At 49.9% G+C, this 13,220-nt stretch overlaps 1 protein-coding gene across 1 annotated transcript in view; it reads right to left on the reverse strand.

Moving 5' to 3' along the window:
- LOC139248303 (integrin alpha-X-like) overlaps positions 1-13,220 on the reverse strand; it is a 156,077-nt gene that overhangs the window by 129,201 nt on the left and 13,656 nt on the right. The window contains exons 2-6 of the mRNA XM_070872084.1: positions 11,288-11,393; positions 7,765-7,871; positions 6,866-6,933; positions 6,049-6,163; positions 724-854 (exon numbers count right to left, since the gene is read on the reverse strand). Coding sequence (XP_070728185.1) covers positions 724-854; positions 6,049-6,163; positions 6,866-6,933; positions 7,765-7,871; positions 11,288-11,393 — 527 coding nt within the window. The remainder of the gene's footprint in view (positions 1-723; positions 855-6,048; positions 6,164-6,865; positions 6,934-7,764; positions 7,872-11,287; positions 11,394-13,220) is intronic.

Genomic DNA, 13,220 nt, shown 5'->3' on the forward strand with positions numbered 1-13,220 from the left:
CTCCAAGTGTGGTCTAACCAGACCAGAACTGTGCACAGTGCTCCAAGTGTGGTCTAACCAGACCATAACTGTGCACAGTGCTCCAAGTGTGGTCTAACCAGACCAGAACTGTGCACAGTGCCCCAAGTGTGGTCCAACCAGACCAGAACTGTGCACAGTGCTCCAAGTGTGGTCTAACCAGACCAGAACTGTGCACAGTGCTCCAAGTGTGGTCTAACCAGACCAGAACTGTGCACAGTGCTCCAAGTGTGGTCTGACCGGACCAGAACTGTGCACAGTGCTCCAAGTGTGGTCTAACCAGACCAGAACTGTGCACAGTGCTCCAAGTGTGGTGTAACCAGACCAGAACTGTGCGCAGTGCTCCAAGTGTGGTCTAACCAGACCAGAACTGTGCACAGTGCTCCAAGTGTGGTCTAACCAGACCAGAACTGTGCACAGTGTGGTCTAACCAGACCAGAGCTGTGCTCAATGCTCCAAGTTCGGTCGTGAGGGAAAGTGAAGTTGAGGTTGATGATCAGACACGATCCTACTGAATGGCGGAGCAGGCTCGAGGGGCCGAATAGCCTCCTCCTGCTCCTAATTGGCCGCGCTGATCTTTTGCCAACATGTAAGGATGTGGGAACCGAGCAGGGAAATGGGATTACTCTTGCTAGTTCTCCGATGGGATCTGGCACCAGCATGGGCACAAATGGCCGAATGGCCTCCTTCGGTCACCGTCATTACCTGAGTTTGCTTGCTGCTAAACTTCTTTATCATCGCTTTCATGAAGTCTTTCATTCTAATGAAATCGTCTGGACTCACACTGCCTGAACCGTCAATCAGGAAGGCGATATCGATCAGAACAACGGGACATTCTGGGAGGGTGAAAAGTACCAGGAACATTAAACAACGATTAGCACTACACACACCTACAGATCGTACAGAGTCACATTTCTTAACTATGTGTATGTTTTTTGTTTTTTCATTCCTAGGATGTGGGCATCCCTGGCAAGGCCGGCATTTATTGCTCATCCCTAATTGTCTTGAGAAGGTGGTGGTGAGCCGCCTTCTTGAACCGCTGCAGTCCGTGTGCTGAAGGTTCTCCCACAGTGCTGTTAGGGAGGGAATTCCAGGATTTTGACCCAGCAAAATGAAGGAACGCCCGATATATTTCCAAGTCAGGTTGGTGTCTGACTTGGAGGGGAACGTAGAGGTGGTGGTGTTCCCACGCGCCTGCTACCCTTGTGCTTTTAGGTGGTGGGGATCTCTTACTATCTCTTTCTCTGTCTCTCTCTCTCCCACCTCCTCTCGCTTCCCCTCTCACTGTCTCTCTCTCTTCGTCTCACTCTCTGTCTCGCTCTCTGTCTCTCTTTTCATTGTGTCTCTCTCTCCCTCCCGCCCCTCTCTCTTCCTGTCTGTCCCCCTATGTGCGCGTGTGTGTGTGGATGTGTGAGTGCGAGTGTGTGTGTGTGTATGAGTAGCGAGTAAGTGTGAGAGTGTGTGAGTGCGAGTGTGTGTCTGAGAGTGCGTGTGTGTTTAAGAGAATGTGTGTGTGTGTGTGAGTGTGTGAGTACAAGTGTGTGTATGTGTGAGCGAGTGAGTGAGTGTGTGTGAGAAAGTGTGTGTGTGGGTGAGTGTGTGAGTATGTGAGAGTGTAAGTGAGTGTGTGTGAGTATGTGTGAGTGTGTGTTAGTGTGAGAGCGTGTATGATTGTGAGTGTGTGTGTGAGTGTGAGAGTTTGAGTGAGTGTGTGTGATAATGTGAGAGTGTGTATGAGTGTAAGTGAGTGTGTGTGTGTGACTGAAAGAGGTTTGTTTGAGTGTGTTTGTGAGTTTGTGTGTTAGTGTGAGAGTGTGTATGATTGTGAGAGTGTGAGTGAGCATGTTTGTGAGTGAGCGTGTGTGTGAGAGTGTGTATGCGTGAGAGTGTGTATGCGTGAGCGAGTGTATGGGTGTGTGATTGTGTATGTGAGTGTGTGAGTGCAAGTGTGTGAATATGTGTGAGCGAGTGAGTCTGAGTGTGTGTGAGTGTGTGTGTGTGTGTGTGAGTATGTGTATGTGGAGTGAGACTGTGTGATAATGTGTGTGATAGAGTGTGCGTGTGTGAGAGAGAAAGAATGCACGTGTGCATGAGAGTGTGTGTGTGTGAGAGAGAGAGTGCGTGTGTATGTGAGTATGTGCGAGAGTGTGTGTTAGTGTGAGAGTGTGTGTGAGTGTATGTGTGTGAGTGTGTATGAGTGAGCATGTGTGTGCGTGAGCGAGCATGTGTGTGAATGTGTGTGTTTGTGTGACTGTGAGTGTGTGTGTGTGAGTGTAAGAAGTTTGTTTGAGTGTGTTTGTGTGAGTGTGTGTGTTCGTGTGAGAGTGTGTATGATTGTGAGTGTGTGAGTGAGCGTGTTTGTGAGTGAGCGTCTGTGTGAGAGTGTGTATGCGTGAGCGAGTGTATGGGTGTGTGAGTGTGTGTGAGTGCAAGTGTGTGTATATGTGTGAGCGAGTGAGTCTGAGTGTGTGTGAGTGTGTGTGTGTGAGTATGTGTATGTGTGTGGAATGAGTGTGTGTGATAATGTGTGTGACAGAGTGTGTGTGTGAGAGAGAGAGAATGCACGTGTGCGTGAGTGTTTGTGAGAGTGTGCGAGAATGTGTGAAATGTATGTGAGTGTGTGTGTGAGAGTGTGTGTGTGTGTGAGAGAGAGTGTGTGAGTATGAGTGTGTGAGTGTGAGTGTAAGTGTGTGAGTGTGTGTGAGTGAGAGTGTGTGTGAGTGAGAGTGTGTGTGTGTGTGAGTGCGTGTGTGTGTGTCAGTGTGAGAGTGTGAGTGTATGTGTGTGTGAGCGTATGTATGAGTGAGCATGTGTGTGAATGTGTGTGTGTGTGAGTTGTTTGTTTGAGTGTGCGTGTGAGAGTGTGTATGTGTGAGTGTGAGAGTGCGTGTGAGTGTCTGTGTGTGAGCGTGTGTGTGTGTGAGTGTGAGTGGTTTGTTTGAGTGTGTGTGAGAGTGTGTGTGTTAGTGTGAGAGTGTGTATGATTGTGAGTATGTGAACGAGCGTGTGTGAGTGTGTGTGTGAGTGTGAGAGTGTCTGATTGTATGTGCGTGTGCGCGCAAGTGTGTGTGTATGTGTGAGCGAGTGAGTGAGTGAGTGAGTGTAACTGTGGAATTGTGTGTGTGTGAGAGAGAGTGTGTGAGTGCAAATGTGTGTATATGTGTGAGCGAGTGAGTCTGAGTGTGTGTGAGTGTGTGTGTGGAGTGAGTGTGTGTGATGTGTGTGACAGAGTGCGAGTGTGAGAGAGAGAATGCACGTGTGTGTGTGTGTGTGTGTGAGTGTGTGTGAGTATGAGTGAGTGTGTGTGTGAGAGAGTGAGTGTGTGTGTGAGAGTGAGTGAGTGAGTGTGTGTGTGTGAGAGTGAGTGTGTGTGTGTGTGAGTGTGTGTGAGACTGTGTGTGAGTGTGAGAGAGTGTGCGTGTGAGTATGTGAGTCTGTGTGTGAGTGAGTGTGTGTGTCAGTGTGAGATTGTGAGCGTGTGTGTGAGTGTGAGATTGTGAGTGTGTGTGTGTGTGAGAGTGAGTGTGTGTGTGAGTGTGTGCATGCGTGTGAGATTGTGAGTGTGTGTGAGTGTGTGAGTGTGAGAGAGTGTGCATGTGAGTATGTGAGTCTGTGTGTGAGTGAGTGTGTGTGTCAGTGTGAGATTGTGAGCGTGTGTGTGAGTGTGAGATTGTGAGTGTGTGTGTGTGTGATATGAGTGCAAAACGCGTTGATGTGGGAAAGGAGTCACGTATAGGGCAGACCAGTTAAGGGTGACAGATTTCCTTTCCGAAAGCACTTTGAATCCCTCCCTCAGTTTAATACACTTTCTGAAGTTGATAGAGGATTGATGACATGAGACCATCCTCCGCTCCGATAGGTATATAATCATCTCTCTCCATTAGGACACGCAGGGCTCTCTCTCTGTTTCCAATCCCATGATATAACATTCATCTGAACGCGGCTTTTGAAATCTGTCCTCAAGCCTGTAGACAGAGGGATGATCGGGGAAAGATTGTCCGAGATAGATACATCGGTGAATGGACAGTGGATGGAGAGATAGAGACAGGAAGAGATAGGGATAAGCAGAGAGATGTACAGATAGATAGACATACATAGCCAGATCGATATTCAAAAGAGAGTCACAGATGCAATTGATGGACACAAGAACAGAAGAATTAGGAGTCGGCCATTCGGCCCCTCAAAACTGCTCTGCCAATCAATATCATGGCTGATCATCAACCTCAACTCCACTTTCCCCGCCCGATCTCCAAATCCCTCGATTCCCTCAGAGTTCAAACAATCTACCTATCTCAGCCTTGAATATACTCAACGATTCAGCATCCACAGCCCTCTGGGGCAGAGAATTCCAAAAATTCACAACTGTCTGAGTGAAGAAATTCCTCCTTAACGCAGTCCTAAATAGCTGACCCCTTATTCTGATCCAGTTCCCCTGGTTCTAGACTCTCCAGTCAGGGGGAAACATCCTCTCAGCGTCTACCCTGTCAGTGACCCCCGCAACAGAATTTTATGTGTTTCGATGAGATCACCTCCAGAAAGTATGGGCCCATTTTACACAATCTCTCCTCATAGGACAGCCCTCTCATCCCAGGAATCAGTCTGGTGAACCTGCGTTGCACTCCCTCAATGGCAAGTATATCCTTTCTTAGGTGAGGAGACCAGATCTGTACACAATACACCAGGTGTGGTCTCACCAGGGCCCTGGACAATTGCAGAATGACATCTTTACTCTTATATTCCAATCCTCTTGTAATAAAGGCCAACATACCATTTGTTTTCTTAATTGCTTGCTGTACCTGCGTGTTAACTTTCAGTGATTGGTGCACAAGGACACCCAGGTCCCTCTGAACACCATTTCCAGAACTCTGCATGTCTGAACAGGCTCGAGGGGCCAAATGGGCTCCACCTTTTCCCCAGGAACAGATCAGTAGCAATCTGATTGAATGGTGCAGAAAGGAGTTTTGGTGTCCTTATTTAAGGAAGGATATACTTGCATTGGAGGCAGTTCAGAGAAGGTTCACTAGGTTGATTCCGAAGATGAAGGAGTTGTCATTTGAAGAAAGGTTGAGCAGGTTGGGCCCGTACTCATTGGAGTTTAGAAGGCTAAGAGGTGATCTTATTGAAACATATAAGCTACTGAGGGGGCTTGACAGGGTAGGTGCAGAGAGGATGTTTCCCCTCATGGGGGAATCTATAATGTGGGAACATAGTTTTAGAATAAACGATCGCCCATTTAAAACTGAGGAGGAATTTCTTCTCTCAGAGGGTTGTAAATCTGTGGAATTCTCTGCCCCAGAGAGCTGTGGAGGCTGGGTCATTGAATATATTTAAGGCGGAGATAGACAGATTTTTGAGCGATAAGGGAGTAAAGGGTTACGGGGAGCGGGCAGGGAAGTGGAGCTGAGTCCATGATCGGATCAGCCATGATCTTATTGAATGGCGGAGCAGGCTCGAGGGGCCAAATGGCCGACTCCTGCTCCTATTTCTGATGTTCTTATGGAATCGGTTCGAGCGGGCTGAACGGCCTCATACTGTCCCCTGGGCAAAAATATTTCCACTGGCGCTCGTGGTGACCTCGGGCTCACCCCGAAACATCTCCAACTGACTGATGGACCCCTCGGGGTCTGACCATCCGACTGATGGACCCCTCGGGGTCTGACCATCCGACTGATTGACCCCTCGGGGTCTGACCATCCGACTGATTGACACCTCGGGGTCTGACCATCCGACTGATGGACCCCTCAGGGTCTGACCATCCGACTGATGGACCCCTCGGGGTCTGACCATCCGACTGATGGACCCCTCGGGGTCTGACCATCCGACTGATTGACCCCTCGGGGTCTGACCATCCGACTGATTCACCCCTCGGGGTCTGACCATCTGACTGATGGACCCCTCGGGGTCTGACCATCCGACTGATGGACCCCTCGGGGTCTGACCATCCGACTGATTGACCCCTCGGGGTCTGACCATCTCCGACTGATTGACACCTCGGCGTCTGAAGGACAGGGCGTTGCCAGGGGTGATTACCTGGCAGTTTCTGCGGAACCCTTCGTGATTGGCTCAGAGTCGCGTCCAGAACCTCACAGTAACCGTTAATGTAAGTGTTGGTGTAGCATTCGTAGGCGAAACGTGGAACGCAGGCCTAGTGCAGGAAACAAGGTGTTCAGTGAGTTTATACACACCATGGGTCAACTTTATCTCACCCCGAGCTGTACCTGCCCTGGGAGTGTTTGATGGGACAGTGTGGAGGGAGCTTTACTCTGTATCTCACGCCCTGTACCTGCCCTGGGTGTGTTTGATGGGACAGTGTAGAGGGAGCTTTACTCTGTATCTAACCCATGCTGTACCTGCCCTGGGAGTGTTTGATGGGACAGTGTAGAGGGAGCTTTACTCTGTATCTAACCCATGCTGTACCTGCCCTGGGAGTGTTTGATGGGACAGTGTGGAGGGAGCTTTACTCTGTATCTCACGCCCTGTACCTGCCCTGGGTGTGTTTGATGGGACAGTGTAGAGGGAGCTTTACTCTGTATCTAACCCATGCTGTACCTGCCCTGGGAGTGTTTGATGGGACAGTGTAGAGGGAGCTTTACTCTGTATCTAACCCATGCTGTACCTGCCCTGGGAGTGTTTGATGGGACAGTGTAGAGGGAGCTTTACTCTGCATCTAACCCCCTGTACCTGCCCTGGGAGTGTTTGATGGGACAGTGTCGAGGGAGCTTTACTCTGCATCTAACCCGTGCTGTACCTGCCCTGGGAGTGTTTGATGGGACAGTGTAGAGGGAGCTTTACTCTGCATCTAACCCCGTGTCCTGGATGTGTTTGATGGGACAGTGTATATACTTACGACAGCTTTCGGTTGTGGTAAATCCCCTGTTGTCAATGAGAGACCGAGATTGTTTGATCCTTTTGGCACTGGTTTGAAATAGAAAAGGAATAAAACATAATTATTCTCAATAAATTAATGAGCTAATGAATAATTACTCTCACCTTGTACTGTACTGCCCTTGTGTGTGTGTGTGTGTGTGTGTGTTTCAGTGTCGGCCCCTGTATGGCCCGTGTGTGTGTGTGTGTGTGTGTGTGTGTGTGTGTGTGTGACTCAATGTTGCCTGCTGTATGGCCATGTGTGTGTGTGTGTGTGTGTGTGTGTGTGTGTGACTGAGTGTCAGCTCCTGTACAGCCCCTCCGACACTGCAGCGCTCCCTCAGTACTGCCTCTCCTAGAGTGTAGCGCTCCCTCAGTACTGCCCCTCCGACAGTGCGGCGCTCCCTCAGTACTGCCCCTCCGACAGTGCGGCGCTCCCTCAGTACTGCCCCTCCGACAGTGCAGCGCTCCCTCAGTACTGCCCCTCCGACAGTACGGCGCTCCCTCAGTACTGCCCCTCCGACAGTGCGGCGCTCCTTCAGTACTGCCCCTCCGACAGTGCTGCGCTCCCTCAGTACTGCCCCTCCGACAGTGCGGCGCTCCCTCAGTATTGCCCCTCCGACAGTGCGGCGCTCCTTCAGTACTACCCCTCCGACAGTGCTGCGCTCCCTCAGTACTGCCCCTCCGACAGTGCGCCACTCCCTCAGTACTGCCCCTCCGACAGTGCGGCGCTCCCTCAGTACTGCCCCTCCGACAGTGCTGCGCTCCCTCAGTACTGCCCCTCCGACAGTGCGGCACTCCCTCAGTACTGCACCTCCGACAGTGCAGCACTCCCTCAGTACTGCCCCTCCGTAATAAAGGTAATAAAGTTAGACACCTTACAGTTTATGTTGATCTTGTTGCATGCTCCATCATTGTATCCGCATTTGTAGATTGCTCCAGTGGGAGCTCCTGTGGTATCTTTCATTAGAGGAGCACTGACCAACATCCTGAATCAGAGAGAGGAGTATACATCATCAAACCTTCGATATAGCACTGAAAGAAGCCATTCAGCCCATCCTGCCTGTGCCTTGGCAAGTAAGATCAAGGAAAACCCAAAGATGTTTTATAAATACATTAAGAGGATAACTAGAGAAAGAGTAGGGCCTATGAGAGACCATAAAGGAAATCTGTGTGTGGAGGCAGAAGACTTGTTAATGAATACTTTGCATCTGTTTTCACAAAAGAGAGGGGTGATACAGAGTTTGCAATGAGGGAGGAGGAGTGTGAAATATTAGATGAGATAAACATAGTTAGAGAGGAAGTATTAAGGGCTTAACAGCTTTGAAAGTAGATAAGTCCCTAGGCCCGGATGAAATGCTTCCCAGGCTATTAAGAGAAGCAAAAGAGGAAATAGCAGAGGCTCTGACCATCATTTTCCAATCCTCTCTGGCTACAGATGTGGAGCCAGAGGACTGGAGGACTACGAATGTTGTACCTTTGTTTAAAAAGGGAGAAAGGGATAGACCGAGTAATTACCGGCCTGTCAGCCTAACCTCAGTGGTGGGAAAATTATTGGAAAAAATCCTGAGGGACAAGATAAATCTTCATTTGGAAAAACATGGATTAATCAAGGACAGTCAACATGGATTTGTTAAGGGAAGGTTGTGTCTGACTAAATTGATTGAATTTTTCGAGGAGGTAACCAGGAGGATCGATGAGGGCAGTGCATGTGATGCAGTGTATGTGGATTTTAGCAAAGCTTTTGATAAGGTCCCACATGGCAGACTGGTCACAAAGGTTAAAACCCATGGGATCCAGGGCAAAGTGGCAAGTTGGATCCAAAATTGGCTCAGAGACAAGAAGCAAAGAGCAATGGTTGATAGGTGTTTTTGTGAGTGGAAGGCTATATCCAGTGGGGTTCCGCAGGGCTCAGTGCTGGGTCCCTTGCTTTTTGTGGTACATATCAATGACTTGGACTTAACTGTTGATTGATTAAGAAGTTTCCAGATGGCACTAAAATAGGCTGTGTGGTTGATAATGGAGAAGAAAACTGCAGACTGCAGGAAGATAGCAATCAATTGGTCAGGTGAGCTGAACAGTGGCAAATGGAATTCAATCTGGGTAAGTGTGAGGTAATGCATTTGGGGAGGGCTAACAAGGCAAGATAATACACATTAAATGGTACGACACTGAAAAGTGTAGAGGAACAAAGGGACCTTGGAGTACATGTCCACGGATCCCTGAAGGTAGCAGGCCAGGTAGATAAGGTGGTTAAGAAGGCATACGGAATACTTGCCTTTATTAGTTGAGGCATAGAATACAAGAGCAAGGAGGTTATGCTTGAACTGTATAAAACACTGGTTAGGCCACAGCTGGAGTACTGCGTGTAGTTCTGGTCACCACATTACAGGAAAGATGTGATTGCGCTGGAAAAGGTGCAGAGGAGATTTACAAGAATGTTGCCTGGACTGGAGAATTTTAGATATGAGGAAAGATTGGAGATGCTGGGTCTGTTTTCTTTGGAACAGAGGAGAACATAAGAACAGAAGAAATAGGAGCAGGAGTAGGCCATACGGCCCCTCGAGCCAGCTCGCCATTTAATACGATTGTGGCTGATTCGATCATGGGCTCAGGTCCACTTCCCTACCCGCTCCCCATAACCCCTTATTCTCTTATCGGTTAAGGTGCAGGAGGCTAAGGGGAGACCTGATTGAGGTGAATAAAATTATGAGGAGCCTGGATAGAGTGGATAGGAAGGACCTGTTTCCCTTGGCAGAGTGGTCAACAACCAGAGGGCATAGATATAATGTAATTGGGGAAGGTTTAGAGAGCATATGAGGAGAAATTTCTTTACCCAGAGGGTGGTGGGGTTCTCAAACTCACTGCCTGAAAGGGTGATAGAGGCAGGAACCCTCACCACATTTGAAAGATACTTGGATGTGCACTTGAAGTGCTGTAACCTACAGGGCTATGGACCAAGAGCTGGAAAGTGGGATTATGCGGGCATGCTGGGCCTAAATGGCCTCTTTCCGTGCTGTAAATTTCTATGATTCTATGTGCCGGCTCTTTGAAAGAGCTATCAATTACTCCCAATCCCCTCTGCTCTTTCCCCATAACACTGCAAATCTTTCACTTCAGTATTTATCCAACTCCTTTTTGAAAGTTACTATTGAATCTGCTCCCACCGCCCTTTCAGGCAGCCTGTTCCAGATCACAACAATTCGATGCGTAAAACAATGTTTTCTCATCTCTCCTCTGGCTCTTTTGCCAATCACCTTAAATCTGTGTCCTCTGGTTCCCTACCTTCCTGCCACTAGAAACAGTTTCTCCTTATTTACTCCATCAAAACCGCTCATGACTTTGCACACCGCGATCAAATCTCCCCTTAACCGTCTCTGCTCTAAGGAGAACTACCCCAGCTTCTCCAGTCTCCCCATGTAACTGGAGTCCCCCATCCCTGGTACCATTCTGGTCAATCCCCTCTGCACCCTCTCCCGAGGCCATTGAACACATCAGTGCTGGACTTCGATACACGAACTTCATAAACTTCTGGGGGATTAATGGGGCTGAAACGTGGTCTGTTTGGGGGTGAGGAGGATGCCACAAGACAGCTCTACTGATGGAAATTCAGAAGCAACGGAGAGGGTCAAAGAGTCATTGAATGAGAGAGGAGGGTCAAGGGTCATTAAGTGAGAGAGGAGGGAGGGGTCAAAGAGTCATTGAGTGAGAGAGGAGGGTCAAGGGTCATTAAGTGAGAGAGGAGGGAGGGGTCATTGAATGAAGGTCAGGGGTCAGTGAGGAGTGTCAATGATCAACAGGAGAGTCATGGGGTCAATGAGGAGGTTCAGGTATCAATGAGGAGGGTCAGGGGTCAGTGAGCAAGGTCAGGGGTCAGTGAGGTGGGTCAGGGGTCAGTGAGGGTCAGAGGGTTAAGGGTCGTTAGGGAGGGTCAGGTGTCAGTGGGGAGGGTCAGTGGTCAGTGGGGAGGGTCAGGCATCAGTGAGGAAGGTCAGGGGTCAGTGGGGAGTGTCAGGTGTCAGTGAGGAAGGTCAGTGGGGAGGGTCAGGGGTCAGTGAGGAGGGTCAGGGGTCAGTGGGGAGGGTCAGGGGTCAGTGGGGAGTGTCAGGCATCAGTGAGGAGGGTCGGGGTCAGTGGGGAGTGTCAGGTGTCAGTGAGGAAGGTCAGGGGTCAGTGAGGAAGGTCAGTGGGGAGGGTCAGTGAGCAGGGTCAGGGGTCAGTGGGGAGGGTCATGGGTCAGTGAGGAGGGTCCGGGGTCAGTGGGGATGGTCAGGGGTCAGTGAGGAGGGTCAAGGGTCACTGGGGAGGGTCAGGGGTCAGTGGGGAGTGTCAGGGGTCAGTGGGGAGTGTCAGGGATCAGTGGGGAATGTCGGGGTTCAGTGGGAGAGCTGCGGTTCGGACTTACCCGTTTTGGAACTGGGTCACCATGTGACCAAACTGGGAGTTCTGGTCCTGAGAGAAGGAAATCGGACTGTCCGTATCCAGGTTAAAACTGTGACCAGGCAACAGCCCTGGGGATAGAGCAAGGCAGGCAGTTAGTGACCTGACACACAACTACCTTTAAACACACTCACTGATGCACCCACACACATACACGTCTTCCTACCCGGCGTACCGTGGCTGTAGTGTGCACCATCTGCAAGATGCACTGCAGCAACTCACCAAGGCTTCTTTGGCAGCAACTTCCGAACCCGCGACCTCTATCACCTCGAAGGACAAGGGCAGCAGGCGCATGGGAACACCTCCACCTCCACGTTCCTGTAAAGTCCTGACCCTGCAGTACAGACTTACACGAGGCACATGCTGAAGTCAAGGTCACTCTGGACCTGCACCTTTATTTCACAGCTCTCGAGTGCCTCACTTGCCTGAGACCTGCCTTTATATACTTGTGTGGGACAGGTATGCAGTGTCTCCTGCAAGTGCACCCCGGGTGGTAAAGTATGCTTGTGGTTACAGGTCATATCTAGTTACAGTCATGTATAGCATGGCAAGATACAGTTATGTATAATAGTGTGAGATACATGACATCAACCTCCCCCAAGGTCTGATTGTCTTTATAGATTCAGTCTCTCAGGTGGTCTACGCTCTCGCGTGGAGCGTCTTAGTTGTGGTTCAGTTGTTTGCCTTGGTGCCTGTTTTTCTTTCGGTGTAATTGCTGGTATCTTGCCTGGGCTGTCTGTTGAGACTGCCCTTTCCTCAGGTTGTTCCCTCTGTCTGTCCACCAGGTGTGGTGTGAGTTCCACATTGTAGTCTGCCTCTGGTTCTTCAGTGTTGTTGGTTAATCTACTTTTTACTTGGTCTACATGCCTCCGGCAGGTTTGGCCATTGTCCATTTGTACAACCAGTAGCCTGTTTCCTTCCTTGCCTGTTACTGTCCCTGCAAGCCATTTGGGACCCCTGCCATAGTTTAGCACAAACACTAAGTCGATTGGATCGGGTAGGCCTAAGAGTTAAGAAATCCAAGTGTCTGTTTCTCGCGCCCGAGGTGGAATTTTTGGGCAGAAGGATTGACGCTGATGGAATCCGCCCAACAGAATCCAAAACCAAAGCAATTCGTCTGGCACCCAGGCCCCCGGAATGTCTCGGAACTGCGCGCCTTTCTCGGGCTACTCAATTACTTTGGGAACCTTATGCAGAACCTGAGCACGCGGCTGGAGCCTCTCCACGTGCTACTCAGAAAGGGGTGCGATTGGTTTTGGGGGACGCCCAAAAACACGCCTTCAATAAGGCATACAACCTTCTATGTTCCAAGAATGTTTTAACCTTTTTTGACCCAGGTAAAAAATTAGTCCTTATGTGTGATGCGTCAGCGTACGGGGTCGGATGCGTTTTACAGCACGTCAATGATGCGGGTAAATTACAACCCATTGCTTATGCCTCCAGGTCACTTTCGCGGGTGGAGCGCGGGTACGGTATGGTTGAGAAGGAGGCGCTCGCGTGCGTGTACGGTGTCAAAAAGATGCACCAATACCTTTTCGGGGCCAAGTTTGCGTAAGAAACCGACCACAAACCCCTCACGTCCCTACTACCCGAGTGCAAGGCAATCAACGCCAATGCCTCGGCGATCATTCAGCGGTGGGCACTCATGCTGGCGGCTTACGACTGACTACACAAGGCACAGAACAGGCATAGACAACTGTGCCGACGCGCTTAGCAGGCTACCCCTGGCGACCACGGAAGGGTCTGACGAACAGGACTGTGAGATGGTCATGGCAATCAATGCCTTTGAATCCACAGGTTCGCCCATTACGGCTCGCCAAATCAGAGCCTAGATGACCAACGACCCCACATTATCCTTAGTCAAAAGATGTGTTTTAACTGGTGACTGGGGAGAGGCT

Source organism: Pristiophorus japonicus, unplaced genomic scaffold, assembly GCF_044704955.1.
Source record: "Pristiophorus japonicus isolate sPriJap1 unplaced genomic scaffold, sPriJap1.hap1 HAP1_SCAFFOLD_29, whole genome shotgun sequence".
Taxonomy (NCBI): domain Eukaryota; kingdom Metazoa; phylum Chordata; class Chondrichthyes; family Pristiophoridae; genus Pristiophorus; species Pristiophorus japonicus.